At 35.3% G+C, this 20,211-nt stretch overlaps 1 protein-coding gene across 1 annotated transcript; it reads left to right on the top strand.

Moving 5' to 3' along the window:
* Positions 1-16,593: 16,593 nt before the first annotated feature.
* Positions 16,594-17,222, top strand: LOC111830164 (cilia- and flagella-associated protein 251-like). The gene has a single exon (XM_023781606.1). The coding sequence runs from the start codon at positions 16,650-16,652 to the stop codon at positions 17,067-17,069; it is 420 nt and encodes a 139-aa protein (XP_023637374.1). The 5' UTR covers positions 16,594-16,649; the 3' UTR covers positions 17,070-17,222.
* Positions 17,223-20,211: the final 2,989 nt, after the last annotated feature.

Genomic DNA, 20,211 nt, shown 5'->3' on the forward strand with positions numbered 1-20,211 from the left:
GTAAAATTGTCTTAAAATTGTTAAAGAGGATATATTTAAAAATGCTCCTCCTACAGGGGTATTTTTAAAAAGAGGTACCCTAAGAACGGTATTTTCAACAAATTCTCAAAATATTATGTATTACTCGCTCTACTATATAATTGTGTATTTAACAAATAAATTGTGAATTACATGTGATATATATAGTTTGATACATAATATAGTGTAATGGTAAAACTTATTCGTATTACAAATTTGATTTCATTAATATTTGAATAGTATATTTTGTTAATAAGACTTTGTATGTACCATTATTAAAATTTGATTTAGTTATGTTCTTTAAGACCGGTAAAAATAAACAATTTTGCACATAATTTATGTAACATTTGGTATTATAAAGTATTTAATTGTAAAGCTTAAGTGGTGTGTATCATGTTCTGACCCGTTGCAAAAATATTCTGACCAGTTTCTAATATTTTAAACATTCTTTATTTTTTTATATTCGAATATTTAATAGGTTTCAATATTAAATTATTTTAAACTTTTAAGACATTTAAAAATTAAAATATTAAACTTTTTAAATTTTTATATGCGCAAATAAATAACTTTATTAATCTGAACAAAAATTTTAAAATTAATCCCTATAAGTTAAAATTCATGCTCATTCATAGTTAGAAGTATTATTGGTCATGTTAATAATGATTTAAAACCATTTTTGAAAATATTTAACCGATGTGGTATGTCTTACACCTTTTTCTATCAATAAACTATAATATAAAATTTCATGAAAGTATTTAACCAACCCGCTTAGATTTAACCAAAATATTTAACCAAATATTTAACCAACCTGTTTTAAATCCAAACTTTATTTTAATAAGACTTCAAGTTTATAATATTATTTTTGTCAAGCGAATAATAAATATCCGTTTTGAAAAATTCAAATTGCAACATATGCAAAAAAGATGAATTTTGATTCTATATTTGTATTATATATTTTAATATAATAAGTTAAAATAAAATCATATAAAAGTGAAAGGGGAATAAGAAATAATTTTAATTTATTATTTTAATTTAGTTTGTTAAATATTAGGAAATCAATAATCTAGATATGGAAACAATATAATCTGTTCAGAAAGTATCCGATTTATATTCGAACCCAGTTAAATATCTGATTTTGAATTATCTAATTGTTTAATTTCGGGTTAATTTTTAGTTTTGACTTGACCCATCATCACTAATGTAAAAGCGTACTTCTCTTTTACTATATAGGAGATTTATATGGGTTCCCTCGTTTAGAATCACTTATTAAAAATGGTGTTTTACTTCAATAAATGGGTATCTATTTAGACCTATTTATATGTTTAATTATTACAAGTGGTAATAGAGTTGTTTTTGTATCAGTGAAATCAGCTTATTCGATGGCACGGAGGATGGTATCGCGACCCAATGCGTGGCCCGGTTCTACGACCAGATCTGGCGTGTGGTCGCTCCCGAGAGGGTCCGGGTTATGTACAGCCCCAATGGCGGAACCTTGGGGTGTATGTTATAGATTGGTTTAGGCTTGGGAATGAGGACGGAGACAATAGGTGGTGGAGGTGGATTCAGAGTTAGTTGTGAACTTCTTGCGATCATGGGTAACAACGCTCATCCATTATTTTTCCTGGTACGGTTGAGTCATAGCTTTCTTTCAAGAGATTGGTTAGTTTAGGTACTCCTGTGTATATGGAAGCTAACTGTCTTGCAGACGGGTTCGCAAACTATGCGGTTTCTTTACCGCTTGGGTTTTAGTTGTTAGACGTTTGCTCGGATGTTTGTAGCTCGATGTAAATGGATGATATAAACGGAGTGTCTTGTTCGCGGAATGTCCTTTGTATTCTTCTTTCTTATTGGATAAGTCATAGGAGACTGGATAATAAAAACAAAAATAACTTGGGTTTGTCTCTTATCCTGGATAATCATAGGAGAATACTATAATCGTAGGAGAATACTTTGTCTCCTATCTATTCAAAAAAAAAAAAAAAAAAATCAATATAACATGGGTTTGAAACTTTTCTCCAACATTGAAAAAAACATTTTTGTATTAAATGTGCATGAACTTTTCTCCCAAAATCCTTGCAAAAATACTATAGTTTATTAATATTTAATATTTTAATAACAAAAATATAATAGTATTAAATGAATAAAAGCTCAGCATTCAAGGGTGAACTCCACGTCTGCACCCAACCAAAATACCAATTCGGTCCTCATAACCTTTCCTTGCTCATCACTGACCCTCAAGGGTGGAGGTCTTTAGACGATATTTGTTTGTTGCGAAAAATACTGCCCGAAGTCTAAATCGCTCTCAATAATTCAAACTAATCACCTAAATCTGTTAGCCAAGGTTATTTTGCGATCTTCAACGCGTACCTCATCGGTTGTGGTTTGTACTTCCCTCTCTCCCCAACTTTAATTTCATATCTTCCTCACTTGTATTTTTTTTCTCAAATAATTCTAAACATGCTTCATATGATACTCTGCTCCATCACCTTAGCCAAAAAAACAATCTTTTCATTAACCCTACCAGAACTTCTTGAACTCCTCTTAGTCCGAGGTACTAGTATTGCAGAAAACGTTAGGATAGTTCCTGCTGCTGACATATGCTTGAACTTTTGCCTTCCCTTGTCAGACCTTCAATGGCGGAAGTATTGGTTTTTATTCAATATTGACTCCATGATGAGATCATGGCCAGTCCACTTGAACCACATGAAGACGAGGAGCTGCTTGAAGCCGAGAACACACATCAACCAAACTCGCCAGTTTCAGAACAGCTCGTACCGGAGGAAGCATTGTTCGTCCCGGCGGGTCTTTTGACAAGATCAAGAACTAAGAAGTTCAACCAAGCCATCAATGGACTACTAAAGGAGCTAAACAAAACTCAAGAAGACGTCGTTCAATCCTCACTCATAGTGATCACGGCTCAAGAGGATCGGTAAATGGTTAAGTGTTGCTTATGCACTCTTTTTCCCTTGTCAAGTTTTGTCCCAATGGGTTTTTTTGACAAGGTTTTTAATGAGACTTAAGTAATATTTTCAAGCCCCTTTATCAATCCAATTCCTGGTCCAAGGCCCACTCACCAAGCCTTGGCCCATTTTCTCTTTTCTCTTTTTTTTTTTTTTTTTGTCGTCACTTTTCTCTTCAAACTTTGCATTTATTACTTTTGTTATTTCCAAGACTCTTGCATTAGCTTGCATGAGTGTAATTTCCAAGACACTTGTGCATGCTCTTGCATGTTTTCTCTTCTCTTCTCTCCTCTCCTTTGTCCTCCTTTCTCTATATAAACCCCATGTATCTCTCATTTGCAAGCATCAAACATTTTAATCAAAAACTCTCTCTTTACTTCTTTCATCCGAAAAGTGTGTAATATCTTTTCAACTTGTTTTCTTCTTAGTGTGAAATATCTAAGTTGGATTCAAGCTTGTAGTCTAAGAGTTTATCATCACTCTTGGAAGTACATCTCATTCCCCCTTTCACTCCGCTGCATCCATCCGATCTCGTCATCATCGTCTTTCCGCTGTTTGTTCAAGATCTATCCATTCTTCACCGTCAATATCGCCACTTCCATTTCAAAACCAGCAAAGTGGTCCTTGGAGCATAGATTCACGGCCAGGAATCTATCATGTGGTATCAGAGCCACTTTGTAAACAGGTTTTGAAGTTTCATCCCGAAATTTCCGTTTTCCAGATTTTTGTTCAATATTGCATGAATTTTATAAAATAATTGGCTTGTTCAAAAATTGTGAAACCAATTGCGTTTTAACCAGTGAAGAGTCTAATAGTTTCTAAAATTAATTTCAGAATTTTTATAGTCGATTTGATATTTTTCCCGATCCGTTTAGTTTGGTCTGTTTTTGGACTGTTTACTTGTTAAATTTCTGATTTTTCAGGTACAATGGTAACAAGTGAAGAAGAAGAAGAGTCATATACATCTAGCCTTGAAAGGAAGAATTTGAAATTGGACACATCCGCCATGACAACAATGATCGATGAAAAGATTAGAGCTCTACATTTGCATGAAGTCAATCCGGAACCAAAGCCACCATACAACACAATTATATCAACACGGAGCAGTCCACAAAAACTCTCTCACACTCCCAAATCGAAATATGTGTTTTATTCCGATTCTCAACCGGCTAATGAACCCTATAACTTTTCCGGAAAAAGTGACTACATAAAATGGGAGGAGTGCATGAACGAGTGGTTTCACTACAACCACATCCTCAAAGAGAAGAGATTAGCATATGCCGTTAACCAACTCGTTGGAGACGCAGCCAATGGTGGTTGCAAGAAGTTGATTATCGCTGGTACTACAAGAAGCCGAGTATCACCTCGTGGAAAGATCTTAAGAAGCTGCTAAGGAATAAATATGCTCCACAAGCCAATGCTAAGAAACCAGCCTTATCCCAATATCACAAGAAGATCCCAACACCCGTGGAGGCTAAGACGCAGCCAGACCTTGTTGAGAAGTTGATCAAGCACTATTAAAAAAATGGAGGATAAGCCAACATCTCAACCGAAGAAGGTGACGGAACAAGTTTTCATTCACAAGCAAAGTCTGAAAACATCATTTGAATCAAGCGGTGAACCGAAGCAATGTCATGGTACGAAGCATGAGAATGACAACGCAAGAAGGGCGACGAAAGAGAAAAAAATGATGCTCCAAAAAGAAGCTAAGTATACTCTTTCCTCTTTCCAATCTGAGTTTGTGCTTGATAAACCAACCAAATTTGAACCAGAGCAACCGTGTAGCATTGTTTCATTTTCACAGGTTCATGCAGAAGCAACGCAAAGAAAAACACAAAGGAGTATGTCGTTGGAACTGCCATCTAACTTTGAGCCAGAAAATGTTCCTATGCCATTTCCTTGTGACTATCCAAAAAAGCACTGTAAGGAAATTGATTTCATTAGGAAATGTCCTAATTTGTTTGTGTTGATTTCTATTCATGATGAAACACGTTTTAGTTTGAAAAATTTGGAAGAATTTTGTGTTTCAAAATCTATTTTTGATAAGATGATCCCAACTTTTGAAATATTTGCGCTTGAAAAGTTCTTTAAACCAAATGATGTGTTATTTGATGAGCTTTGTGATTTTAACTCTTTTAAAACTGAGAATGTATTGGTTAAACCTTTTTCTGAAATGTTTCATTTGCTTGAAAGCATGATGAATGAATCAAATTTGTTCCATGAGCTTTGCAAACCAACTAAGAAGTATAATACGTTTATTCTTCACTTTTCTATTTCAAGTATAATGCACTTGTTCTTTTCCATGAGTGTTCTAAAAGAAGCAGGTGACATGAAAAACTATACGTACTTTGGAGAAGAACTCATTTGTGATGTTCAAATGAAGGAGAATCCACCGGATATACACAACCTATCTCCAAAGCAACGAACTCATGATGTTAGGGCAGTCTTAAAGCGTTTAAAAAGAAATGAAACGAGAGAGGAAGAAGATAAACAGTTCAAGCCACCCAATCTGGAAAAGTTTAAACACCAAGACGTTTATAGCTTCATTCTTATACAAGAAGAACCCCTAGATCCAATGATGATGATAACAAACTCTAAACATGCCAAGGACCATGATCGGCTCAAATTTGCCCTGAGCGACTCTCTCAATTAAGAGATCACTGTAGTACTTAGGGATCAAATTCGCAGAGACTCAACGATTACACAGTCAATATTCTGTATTAAAATTAAGCTAAGCAAGAAAGGTTTCAATATTAAAAAACAGAAAATTAAAATAAAGATTGGTTTTTAAAACAATATGAGAAAACGCTAGGCTCAGGGATATTCTCAGGAAATTCAGAATTGGAAATAAATAATTGTCAGGATTTATAAAGCATCGTTTTTGAACCCAAATCACAAAAGTATAATCAATCAATCTCGTTGCAAAGACTATCTATGTCTAGAACCCTAAATTCCAAATCTCTTTGCAAATTTATAAGTTCAGACATGCATTTAGTTCAGGTTTGATAAGTTCACAAAATCCCTAAACCAAATCTCTTTCGAATAGGTATTTTGCTCATCTATATTATTTTCAGGAAATCAATAACACTTTCGTGTCTACCAATTAACCTAAGATCAGATTCTAGGTTGCTTTCACTACTCTAGAACAAATTAACCACAATCAAGATGAAGAACTCTATTGATTCAATCCTAACAATCTAACAACCTAACAATTCATGAATTCCTTTGAAAACCCTAAACCTAACAAGAGATATACTCAGACATGGTGAACGAAACAAACATCATGAATTAAAATAGATATCATAAAAGAAAGTAATAGAAAAAGTAAAGGAGTTCTGAATCTTCTCTGAAGGAGGTTTTGATTCTTCTCTCCTGCCTCTCTACAAATCTCTCTCTCCAAAATAAAGCTTAAGTCTTAACAAAACCCTAAAAACTCAATATATATGTCTTAACCACAAACTGGGCTTAATTGCAAATAAAGGAAACTTCTGGGCCGAATCTGCAAATCTTCTGAACTTCAATTAAGCGTGAAATTCAGTTGCCGTCAGATATTGGTGTCGATCGACACCAGAAGTTGTGACGCTCGACACTCACACCAAATATGTTCTCCCGGTACATTCTTTCGGCACATCTTCTCCAAATGCTCCCAAATGCTACAAAAAGCTCCAATCCATGCCAAATAACTCCAAATCCTGAAATGACTGCAAAAGACTGGAAAATACTATAAAAGCTCTATAAATAAGACTTATATCATGGCCAAAAACCCGTAACACCATGATATATCAGACCATATTCAGGTAAGTAACTTCTCATCTCGATTTATTTCTCATGATTCAAGGACTTTGATAATACACTTGCTTTTGGCCAAAGGTGTTGGAGACATTGCAGATAATTCGGATTTGAGGTCAAATCCTTTTCAAGTGGGAGAGGATGATGAGATTATGGCCAGCTTGAAGCCGAGAACACATGTCAACCAAACTCGCCAGTTTCATAACAGCTCGTACCAGAGGAAGCATTGTTCGTCCCGGCGGGTCTTTTAACAAGACCAAGAACTAAGAAGTTTAACCAAGCCATCAATGGACTTCTAAAGGAGCTAAACAAGACTCAAGAAGAATTCGTTCAATCCTCACTCATAGTGATCACGGCTCAAGAGGATCGGTAAAGGGTTAAGTGTTGCTTATGCACTCTTTTTCCCTTGTCAAGTTTTGTTCCAATGGGTTTTCTTGACAAAGTTTTTAATGAGGCTTAAGTAACATTTTCAAGCCCCTTTATCAATCCAATTCGTGGTCCAAGGCCCACTCACCAAGCATTGGCCCATTTTCTCTTTTCTCTTCAAACTTTGCATTTATTACTTTTGTTATTTCCAAGACTCTTGCATGAGCTTGCATGAGTATAATTTCCAAGACACTTGTGCATGCTCTTGCATGTTTTCTCTTCTCTTCTCTCCTCTCCTTCGTCCTCCCTTCTCTATATAAACCCCATGTATCTCTCATTTGCAAGCATCAAACATTTTAATCAAAAACTCTCTCTGTACTTGTTTGATCCGAAAAGTGTGTAATATTTTTTCAACTTGTTTTCTTATTAGTGTGTAATATCTAAGTTGGATTCAAGCTTGTAGTCTAAGAGTTTATCATCACTCTTGGAAGTACATCTCATTCCCCCACCTTCACTCCGCTGCATCCATCCGATCTCGTCATCATCGTCTTTCCGCTGTTTGTTCAAGATCTATCCATCCTTCACCATCAATCTCGCCACTTCCATTTCAAAACCAGCAAAGTGGTCCTTGGAGCATAGATTCACGGCCAGGAGTCTATCACTCCATATCAATAAATGGTCTTACCGATTTCATTCATCGCACATGGATCAACCCTCTAAGTAAACTGATGCCTTAGTAAATCACCCCTTTTGTCTACTCATATCATGTCCAGAGGTTAGCATTCGACTCCCCTGGAATGGCCAAAACAAAGTACTATTTTAGGAAAGTGATGGAGCGCACAAGTCTTGGTCGTTGATGGGCTTGTCGTGGCTTTCTTGCCCATCAAGACATCTATCATTTTGTTTTATTTCTTTTCTATTTTGGTTAGGATTTGGATTGGCTTTTGCTAGATTTGGTTTTATCTCTTTTCTCCGATCACGTCTTTATAATTAGAGATGTGAACATCATTGTAAGTAACATTGTATGCATTTATAAAAACCCAAAAAGAGGAAGTTTACTTCCCACCAAAGAGCTCTCTTACGAGACCCTGCAAGGAGGACTTGCACCTTTCTCTTTTGTTTCCGTTTCTCCTCTGTTTCTATCCTATAAAACAGAGCTCCCCTTATCAGTTGGTATCAGAGACTTTCCGGTCCAACCTCGTATGCGTTATGGCACCACCCATCAAACCAAACCCTACTGGATCTAACACCGCTGAACCTGCTTTCAACCTAACAGATCTGCGTGATATCCTGTTAACATCTAATGAAAATTTGCAAGTGACTCTTCAGTCCTCTATCGACCACATGACTCAAGCTATTGATCGACTCATCACCGCTCAGACTAACCAACTTGCTGCTCCAGTAGAGCATTCTGCTCATCTCCCGATCGTCAAGCATCACCATCGTACCGAAGCTCACGGCCGCAACCAAGACCAGCATCTAAACGACTCTCGGTGGGAATCAAGTTTTCATGTTGAAATTCCAGAATTTCACGGAGGAATTCGTGGGGATGCGTTGCTTGATTGGCTTTTTGCTGTGGAAGAGATCCTCGATTTTAAATCCGTACCGGATGATCGTCGAGTTGCCCTTGTGGTTACACTAAATCCCCTTGTGGTTACACGATTTCGTGTTCACATCTCAATGTTTTATTTCTTTTCTATTTCGGTTAGGATTTGGATTGGCTTTTGCTAGATTTGGTTTTATCTCTTTTCTCCGATCACGTCTTTATAATTAGAAATGTGAACATCATTGTAAGTAACATTGAATGCATTTATAAAAACCCAAAAAGAGGAAGTTTACTTCCCACCAAAGAGCTCTCTTACAAGGAGGACTTGCAAGGAGGACTTGCACCTTTCTCTTTTGTTTCCGTTTCTCCTCTGTTTCTAGCCTATAAAACAGAGCTCCCCTTATCAGAAAGTGAGCGAGAGTTGCCTAAAATAATCAGTCGAATTCGCTAAGCGGCTTGAGAACCAGTTGAGCGCCTCGCCGCTAAGTTTCTTGGTGAATAACTGGCACTTTCATGCAACAAGTTTGGTAGGTTTGAAGTTGCAACAGTTGACGGCTATCTTGAAACACGTTAGGTGGTGTCTTGGGTTGGAGTTACCCTTGAAATATTCACACTTGATCTTGCGAAATATGAATGGACAATAATGCTGTGAAAACATATCGTGAAGGGCATTTTCTGTGACTGCTTCGACATCTTGTCGACATTTGGGGCCGAGCTTGTGACGCGGTGAAACTGTTCAAACACCTAATGAATCTTGCCTCTTAACTTGGCTATCTTTGTCTCCTCCTCCCATTGTTACCAAGTCGCTGCAGTCATGTCAGCATCAGTGCCACCGGAGGAGCCTGACCGAATTTGGGGTGCGGCACATACGTTAGATAGTGCCAAGAATTGTTCCATCTTTTTCTTGTTACATGCGTCAAGTTTGGAGTAGTTGACGTTTCATCATAGTGCCGATGTCGAATGCGTTGGTCCCTCTCCTTTATCTGACTTGTTTGGGGAGTTAGTAAGAAGCTAAAATGGAGATTGGACGTGGCTAGCAACAGAAGTTTTGTAAATCTCACTATCAGACAAGGAGAGTTACTTGTTGAGAATTTGGCGGAAAGCAATCAAAGGTGCAATGAGATATATGATCAATCGTCTCTAGAGATACCACAAGACGACCACACATGGAGATATTCACAAGAGAGATTATGCCAAGTTCAACAAGAGCAATGATTTAAAACAAGTCCTCAATTCACAAACCAAGGTCAATCTTATCTTCAAGCTCCTCCTCAAGATAATGAAATGAATTCCATGTTGAAACAAGTTTTAAAAGGCCAAACTAAGGATTATATGGATTTTGGTAAGAGGTGTGTCGATATGCACAACAAGATAGATGAGATGTACAATGCTCTTAATGGTAAGATCACTAGCTTGGCTTCTCAACATGAAGATATGAAGAGTAAGAAAGTGACTAGAGACTTGACTTATCAACATGAAGAGATCAAAGTTGTTAATGTGAGGAATAAAGAGACCATAAAGCTTGATGAAAACATCATGGATGGTGAGTGTCTAGCCTCTTTAGTTGATGAGTTTAAAGACAATGGTGAAGAGGAGTATTTAGGTAAAGCTAAAAGATGCCTTGAAGCCAACAAGAGGAAGAAGAAACAAACCCACCCTCCCAACTTTGTTCCTTCCTCTAACACCATGAGCTTGCATCCCTTGAAGCTAATAGATGGAAAAATTGAGTATAAGGTGAAGTGTAATGGCTCTTCTACTCCTTTTGCAAGTGTCAAAGCAAGAATCCAACCCGAACTCCAAAACGACCAAGATAGACTTCAAGAGTTCCTCTCAAGGGTCATCACCATCAACCTCAATGGTGTAACACGGTCCAACCATTCCAATCTCCACACTCTTTCAACCCCTCCAACTAGCCTACCAAGGAGTTCCACTCCTCCTCTCACTCTCCTCCCTAAGGTTCACAACTAGGGCCAAGGTATGGCTTCACCTTTCATTGTATATACCGTTTGAAGTCTTATTTTAATTTCTTTTTTGTTAGTCTCTTCCTCATACTTTTATCACACCGAGACGGTGTGAATTAAGTTTGGGGGAGGGACTAGGTATCTAATGATGTGTTTTGTTTTGTTTTTCATTCTCTTGAGTCTTGCATTTGTTAATAGCTTTGTTTTGAGAAAAATCAAAAAAAATTTGAAAATTTTGAAAAATTCAAAAACATGCATGTAGTTTTGCATAGTCATTTCTATCTTTAGGATTGAGTATAGTAGCATATAGCTTGCATTTGCACAACCATTGGAAGTGATGATTCATATGCCTTGTTGAAATTCAATCTTATAACTGAAATTAAAGCCCTCGATCATGGTTCATTGTTGCTTGATCATCTTGGAAAGAAATGAAAATTCATGCTTAGACCTTTTCATTCTTTGAAAGCAATCTCTTCTTGTGTGAAACTTACATGATCTTTGAAGCATCTCTATGTATTTGGACTTAATTTGAATCTAATTTTCTCGCTTATGGATTTTGAATGCATTCTCATGGTAAATTCTTCTTAATCGAATCATATACCCTTTCACCACTCTCTTGAATGATTCCAAAGTCCCTTTACCCTTACCCTTGACCTTTCTTTTCATCCCATGAAATGATTTGTGAGTGAGGCCTCTTCTTGATAATGTTATAGATTGTGAAATCTTGAGAGAATCGAGAACGACAAGCTACTAGCTCTTGTTTTAGCTAGTATTTGGAAATTTTTGAGCTAGCTATTAGGAAGGGAATGAAAGATAGTCAGGTGGTTAGATTGTACATTTGGGTTGGGTTTGTGAGAAAGAAGAAGAAGAAAAGGTTGGAATAAGAAGTGAAAAGCTTGATCATTGAGTTTAAAAGGAGTCCCTAGGGAATTAAAGTTATACGAAAGGAAGCTCTAGACCTAAGTAAAAGAAAGAATTGGGTAAGATAGTCTCCAAAAAAGGAAAAGTTTTGCAAAGGTTGACAAAGAAAGTGGGATTAAATAAGAGTTTAATGTTTAAAGAAAGGGTTCCCTAGGTGGCTTATGAATAATAAGGTTTTGATCATGAGGGTTGTGTTGATAAGAAAAGAGACCAAAAGTGTCCAATGGGTGTGGTTTGAAAAGAAAGAAATAAAAAGGTTTGCAAAGGGTAGAAATTAGGATCCTATATCTAAGATGGGTAGAACAACAAGAGCTAATATTTGTATGCATAAATTGTTCTTGGTCTTAGATGGATTTCATGATTGTCTAGCATTCCTTTCATTCGAGAGTTAGTCACCCAAAGAAACAAACAAACAAAGCCACCTCAAAAAGCCTTTACCCTAAACCGATTGAGATTGATTCACTTACCATTTGCGAGACCGCGCCAAACACTTTAATGAATGTTAAAGAGATGTTTCAACTTGATTGTGAGTCTTTGCTAATGGAATGAGAATGAACTAGAAGATTGCATTAACTTAGGCATGAGAAAATATTTGAGAGTACGATGATTGATTGAAGCACCTTTGAACTATCTTTGAGGACTTTGGTTTGAATCATTTGCTTGATATTTTGTGGTTATTGAAGTCCTCCTTCAAGCTTCTCTCTTGGCCTTTATTTAGATTGTTTGCTTGAGGACAAGCAAAAGGCAAGTCTGGGGGAGTTAATACACATCATATTTACAGCTTTATTAAGGGTTTTATTATCCTTTTTATCATGTTTCAATTGTATTTTCATTGTGTTTTGTTGCATTTAGTGTCTAAATGAGTCTTCTTGCTTTTTAGAAGTCATATAGTGTCTTTGAGTGTGTTTTAGTGTGTTTTGGGTGCCTTTTAAGCTATTTCAGGTTAAGATAATAAAGACACATATTTGAATGCAAAGTGGAGGACTGATGATGCAGATCCAGTCCGAAGGCTTGAACTTGTGATTTAGCTTTGAAGCTCTGAACAAAAGAGATAGGAAATCGAATTAGCTTTCCAACGGTGGTTGTTTAAGGCCAATCAGAGTTATGGTTCATGAGTTATGACTGATTTAGTGAGAGTATACCCATACAGAACGAAGATAGAAGCCATCGAAAATTCCAATCGACCGACAGGTCGGTTGGCAGGTCGGTTGGAGTGAAACAGACGCCAAAACAAGTTTTCAATCGACCATACAATCGACCGGTTGGATATAAAGACTTTGGGTTTGACCTGGTTCATCTCGGGTTGACCCGGATCAATTTCTTATACTATATAAATGTTTCAAAGCCTAAAATTATGGATCTTATGCTATGTTTTAAGTTTTTTTTCTTGGATTTTGTATTTGAATCTTGAAGTTTTAATATAAGCATTTCTTCCTTATCTTAATCTACAATCTCTAATCATGATTTCACAAAGATCAAACACATTACTTTGTGCTTTCATGACCATGAGTGAGTAGTCATTTTGAATCTTTGGGTTAGGTAGATTAGGAGGATTTTGGAGTTGGGTTATGGAGTTTAGGATTAGATTGTCCAAGATCCTTGCTTATTGGTTGCTAATAAGGCTAAATCAACTTTGTTAATGTTGATTTAGAGCTTAGGAATTTCACGCCCGGAAGGTGTTCGATGAAATTCCCGAACCAAAACTTTTAAGTGCTTTACACTCCTTGCCATTTGAAAATGTTGATTAGGATGTTTAGTGGCTAGATAGACTTGTTCTTAATGCTTGTTGATCATTTAATTGCCTTTGGAAGAAGTTGATGATTATTTGATTAGTAAAGTGATTATTGTCATGGAAATGGATTAGTCTAGTTTAGTATCTATGGCCTAAGGATTAATGCTTGTTTGAAGTTGTTAGCTCCATAATCCGCTTCATTATCACTCCTAGTCAATTACCTTAACCCGAGGATTCATCTTTAATTATTGCTTAGTAATTGTCTTTTCCCGCTTTGTTTCAATTCGAATCTTGTTAGTCTTTTGATTATTGCTTTCTTTCATCTTGTTTTGCATTGTTTGATTTAAATTGCATTGTTAGTTACATTTAGAAATCAAAACTCATCTCTTATTAAGCTTAGATTAAGCAAATTTGTGTATTCTTGGTGTGTTAATTAATTGCTCCTTGAGGTTCGATAATTTAACTGATCGGGTAAAAATCGCTACATCAGCGTGATCTTCTAAGAAATCTTTCTCTTGCTCCGGTTCCACTGTGGACGCCAATTGATGATCGGGTGGTTGTCGTTATATAAAGTTGTAACAGAACAAGAGACAGAACAAAGAGAACTATCTTATTGAATCGTTCAGGGATCGTCGAGATTACAATAAGCACTGAAAGAGCTGTTCGGTTTAATACAATAACTAACTAACTGCTCTTTAATTTGTAACGAGCCAAAAGTATATAGGGTTATAATTGATATATATCATGACTTCCACTCCAATCATGAAGCCACGTCCAACATATATTACCTTTCGAGTTCATGTGTGATGCAAGTGATTTAGTTGTAGGAATTTTACTTGATCAAAGGAAGTATAACGATTTTCACGTTGTATACTATGATAGTCGAACATTGGACGGTACACAAGCAAAGTGAGCTACGACTAAGGAAACTCCTCATTATAGCTTTTCCTTTTGGGAGATTGTAATCGAATTGGATGAGTTCTAAGGTAATCTTACATATCGACCATGTTATTTGAGATATTTAATGTCCAACAAATAAGTTCAGCCCCCACTATTATGTTGACTTCTTAGCAAGCTTTAATTTGAATAAAATTTTACTATCAATGAAAAACGATTCAAACCCATAGCTGATAATACAACTAGAATAGATATTTTTATTTCCTACTCACCGGAGCGAACTTGAAATACAGAGCCCAAGCGGCTGACGAGCGAGTGATTAGTGGCCTATAGCGCCCTAGTTGATGGCATCATTTCTTGGAATATTTATAGCATATTGTTTATATAAGCCTTTTTATTCATCTTTATTAAATTTAACACTAAAGATAAGCTTGGCCATGGATAGATGAGAAGTATCATAAACAATAAATATTAATTGTCTTACTCCTCCAAAACTCTTAACACAATTTGACTAATCAACCTGCAAATAAAATATTTGTTATCGCAACAAAAAATACATTTACGAGTCCAAGTGGATGAAGGCCAATTACTATAGTCACTTGGTAATTCATTGTTTATGCTCGTTGACCAAGTCTTTTTTCATTTTATATCCAATCTCTTTTAGGTGGTGTTATTCGTAAGTGAATTTTAATAGAGACTAACTCTAATGATTTTATTTGAAAAGATTTGAATGAATCTTGAAACTGATTTCACGTGTAAACTATATCAATTCTAACACCAACCCATTAGCTTGAGATTTCACAATCATTTGTGATAAACAAAAATCTGCATATTATGTCACATATGTGACCTCTCTTTTCTCTCTACGTCTCCCTTTTATTCATTTTCATGGTAATTATGCATTTTAATTCTCCCTCTCTCCTTTTTTCATCTGTTTATTATCTCCATTCATAGCTAGTGATCATTTATTGATTGTATGATTCATCTTTTTCACTTTTGATTTTTGTTGCTATTACCTTGCAAAAAATGATTTTTTTTTTTAATTTGTTTTGACTGAAGGTATAATGATATTAACTTGCAAAAAATGCAAGATCTGTTTTAACGAAATGCATGTGTGTGGTGGTTTTATGTTCTGCTAGGAATCATTTGATTGTCAAAATCATATGTTATAGAGTTTAATTCAATTGTTAAAAATCAAATGCTATGATGTGGAGTTGTAAATGTGGAAGCCATTGGTTTGTTAAAATGAATAAGTAATTCAGTTTCATTACACCCAATTTTTTCAAATCTGATAAACTTTAAAATCTAATGGAGTTGACTTTCACTTACATAACTAATAACACCCTCTTAGTTTATATGTCCAACTAATCCGAGTCAATCAATATTATTATGGAATGTAATTATTTTTCTCAAAATATTCTGAAATAATAGTATTTTATTTTGTAGAAACAATATTTAAATTTTTTAATATACTACTTCAAATAAATATATATAAAAGTGCTAAATTTAATTGGGCTTGTGCATTCGTACATTTGTCTTTATGGTTTCTAATATATTGAGTCGTTGGGTTTGGAACAATTTGATAGGTAAAACCAGCTTTGACTATAACCAAAACAAGTTTAAGTTCAAAAATTCACAAAATATCTTAATTTATTATCCTGGTTTACTGCAAAAAAATATTGTGCTACTTAAATATTATATAATAAATATATATATATATATATATATATATACCAATACGATATGTATATATATTTTAACCATTCGATATCAACAGGTTTTTTTTTTATCTTATTTGGAGGTTTCTAATATTTTCTTCATAAATCTTTTCATGTTTTGGTTTGTGAGCTCTATATTGTCAAAACCTTTAGGAGTTGTGTTTGGTATTAATATTGGGAATTTTAGATTTTTTATGCTCTAAAATTGGTAAAAAAAACAAACACAACTCCGTTTGACTTTTTAATTTATACCAATATACCAACGATAGATTGTCGTTTTTTTTTAAGGATCCTTTTTTTTTTATGTGTACTGGAAACTATTAATAAGAAAAGACAATAGAATGGGAGCTTATAGTTTTCATAGTTGCCTCTGGGTAACTAAAAGAATGTTTGCAAAAACTAAAACACCACTTGTTTTACTTAATTTAAACACTAATTCAGTTCATGCATGTAATTAATGATGTTTTTAAAATTAAAAAGCACTACTTAATGTTATCCCTAATCTCTTTTATTCTCTGTCACTGTTAGATGAAAGTCAAAGTCTAGTTGCCAAAATTAGCGAGTTATATATATATATATATATGATCATATATGCAAAATAAAAAAAAAGCAAGTGGTGTGGATCATGTATATATATAACTATACAAGTGTTAAAGTGTTTATCACAAACAAAAGAGCTCAAAGCATAATATTAAAAAGAAGCTCTCGTTGAGAAGGGAAAGAAACATAAAGAGAAAGAAGATGGTGAAACAATTATGTGAAACCGTGGAGGTTGCTCACGTCGAACAAGCCGTCGAAAAACAAGAGTCGTCGCCGGAAAAGGAGAAGGAGAAATCCCGTAAGCATAGAGGAATATTCCACCTTCACCATCACTCAAAAGATGAGAAAGAAGAAGAGAAGAAGAAGAAAGGATCAAAGAGAGAGAAGATAGCTAAAGCAATGGTTGGTCTTGGAACCACCCTCAAGAAGATTAAGCCTCGGCGCCACCGCGGAGGAGGTGCAAAAGAGGAACAAGAAGGAGGAGGAGAAGAGGAGGAAGCAGAAGAAGATGAGTCGTTGGAGGAGGAAGAAGAAGAAGAAACAGAAGATTGTGGGGAAGAAGAAGAGGGAGGCAAGTTTAGTGCTTTCATTACAATGATCGCCGGAGCGTTTCAAGAATGAAAAAATGATTTTTGTGTTGTATTCAAAATTAATTAACGTGTGTAAGCTTTCTCTTCTATGCAAACTGTGAAAAGGGATGTTAGGTTATAAAAAGGTTTATATGTGAATATATTGTATGTAAGGGGATATATATATAACTACAGGATTATAATAGCTACACACAAAATTTTACATAAGAGTGCAATCAATTACAAAAATTAAAAACATAAAAAAGCTTGTTAGCGGTCTCTTGGTGTCTCGTTCTTTCGTTCTTTTGTAATTACTATATGTTGCTTATGTTATGTAATTATTTTACTAATTTGTATTATGAAGTTTCTATATAAAAAAAAAAAAAAATTATTTATTATTTATGGGACAACAAATCTGGTTAATTGAGTCGACCCTAGATATTACTCATTTCCGTCATTCGAAATTTTATTTTTCAACATTTTTCTAGTTAAGGTCTCAATAACAAAATTTGCTAGGAGCCTTTGGGTTTTCACTTTTTGTTGAGCTTTTGACTAAAAATGAAACAATAAACTAAAAACCATTTGTTTTACTTAAAAGAGTACTCATTTGGAACCAAATAACACTTGGTAATTTTGTAATCTCTTTTGCCCGGTCAAGGTTGGAGAAAGTCAAAGTTTTGATGATACCAAAATGAGCGAGTAAATGATTGAGGGCACATTATTTAATTATATAACTGATTAGTATAACATGAAAGTGGTTTGGTTCAAAGGAGCAATTCCCAGGAACTCTTTTCATATGTGGATTGCAAACCTTAATTTAATTATCACAGTTATATCCAAACCGAACCGAAATCCGAAATATCCAAACCGAAACCGAACCAAATTTTATAAATATCCGAATGGATATTAGAATCAATATCCAAAAAATCCGAAAACCGAAAAATCCGAACCGAACCCGATCCGATATCCGAACGCCCAGGCCTAACTGAAACCATTACGAAATTCGGTTTCAAAAAAAACATAGTAGATCCATGTATATACCTCAAGATCAGTGGGAGTAAGTTCATATTTTTGGTTTTGTATGTTGATGACATATTATTGGCCAGTAGTGATCTTGGTCTATTATACGAGACCAAGAGTTATCTCTCAAAGAACTTTGAAATGAAAAATATGGGAGAAGCATCCGATGTGATAGAAATTAAAATATTTCGTGAAAGATCACTAGGAATTTTGGGCTTATCTCTGAAACGATATATCGATAAAGTTCTTGAGAGATACGTGATGATGATGTGTTCTTATAGCATTTCTCCTATGCAGAAAGGTGACATGCTTAGTCTAAAACAATACCCGCATAATGAAATGGAATGTAAGAAAATGCAGAAGAACCCTTACGCATCTCTTATGGGAAGTATGATGTATGCACAAGTCTGTAATAGACCTAAAATAAGCCATGCAGTGGGAATGTTAGAAAGATTTTAGAGTAACCTAGTAATCGCGCATTGGCAAGCTGGAAAGAAAGTTTTGTGATACCTTAGAGGAACAAGAGATTTCATGCTGACATATAGAAAATCAACACATCCACAGATGGTTGGATTTTCAGATTCAGATTTTGGTGGATGTCATGATTCTAGACACTACACTCTTGGTTATGCGTATACCCTTTGTGGAGGTGCCATATCATGGAAAAGCCAAAAATCGCAGTTGATCTACACTTCCACCATGGAGGCTGAATATGTCGCATGTTATATGAGGCTTCTATTCATGGAATCTGGTTGCGGAATTTTAGGTCTGAGTTTGGGGGGTTGAGCTTTATTGACAAACCTCTAACTCTTTACTATGACATTGAAGCCGCAATCTTCTTCTCGAAGCATGATAGGATATCTAAAGACGCCAAGCATATGGACCATAAATATCTAACACTTAAGCAAGATGTTAAAAGATAAAAGTTTTTCATTAAGCATATAGGCACTGAACTTATGGTCGCAGACATATTTACGAAAGCATTACCTCCCAAGACCTTCATAAAGCATGCTGAAAGTATGGGTCTTGAGGATAGCTTTCATTAAAGTCGTCTGATTATATATAGCTTATATTTGACAATATTTTGAGCTCCTTATGAATTTTAAATCTTTATATACATTATGTTTCCAATGTGTACACATTATTGTTGTTTTGAAATAAAGAGGACATAATGCGTCTTTACTAAAAGACATAAAAGGAACCATTATGATAACTCCTACTTATGGTCTAACTATGAAAGTGTTCAATGTAGTAGTACATGGAAGGGAACATGTTGCAAACTAATGTGTGACCGCCATGACTCTCATTGATTATTGGATTAGCTAAGACACTTATGATGACCAAATAAAAGACTAGGGAATAACAAATTATGCCAGCCTTATGATTTCTTATTAGAATACATAATGGACTGAACTTGCGACCAAGTGAGAGAATGTAAGAAATGTTATATATTTCTCTATTATGTGGTCGTATAGTCGTCGATTTCTATCAAAATTGTTATTCCGCTATATATAGTTGGTAACCTAAAGGAGTTTTCCGTTAGTGAACAAGTGGCAAAAGGAAAAGGATTGTACGACAAATGTCATGTATATGCGAACGATAAATGTCGTAGAATGTGGACAAGTGTCGTGCAATCACAAGAATTTTCTCGGAATAGCGACAAATATCGCATAATGGAGACAAATGTCGGAGAGTCACGAAAAGTGTCGCATAATAGCGACATGTGTCACGGAAACTGACATGTGTCATGAAGTCGCGACATGTGTCTCATAAACACATGCATGTGTGACAATTGTCACGATAAGGGACATGTGTCGACCTCCAGCGCTTCCACTTGTCACACATGCCTCCATCTTTTCCTTGATGGATGGTCGAGATTAATCTTTCTTATGTATTTATTATGTGATTAATTCATATGTTTAGCTTAGAACAAAAGGGAAAAGGGGAATGTTCAAAAGGAATGATGCTAAAAGGTAGAAATTGGGATCACTTGGGTTTAGAGAATTAGGAGTAAACAATAGGGAACCTTCTAGTAGTAAAGGTTTTATTCATGTATGCATTTTTTGGTCCTCACCTTTAGCCTTCTCCCTAAAGCTCAATCCATTCCTTGAGATATACTTGTTCTGAAATTGTTTAAACCCTCTTTGTCTCTAAACCTTTTTTGCATAGCCAAG

The sequence above is a fragment of the Capsella rubella genome, unplaced genomic scaffold (assembly GCF_000375325.1).
Source record: "Capsella rubella cultivar Monte Gargano unplaced genomic scaffold, Caprub1_0 scaffold_6, whole genome shotgun sequence".
In the NCBI taxonomy this organism is placed as follows: Eukaryota; Viridiplantae; Streptophyta; class Magnoliopsida; order Brassicales; family Brassicaceae; genus Capsella; species Capsella rubella.

Coding starts and splice junctions, on each gene's coding strand:
- LOC111830164 (XM_023781606.1), top strand. CDS start 16,650: ATGGTGAAACAATTATGTGAAACCGTGGAGGTTGCTCACGTCGAACAA.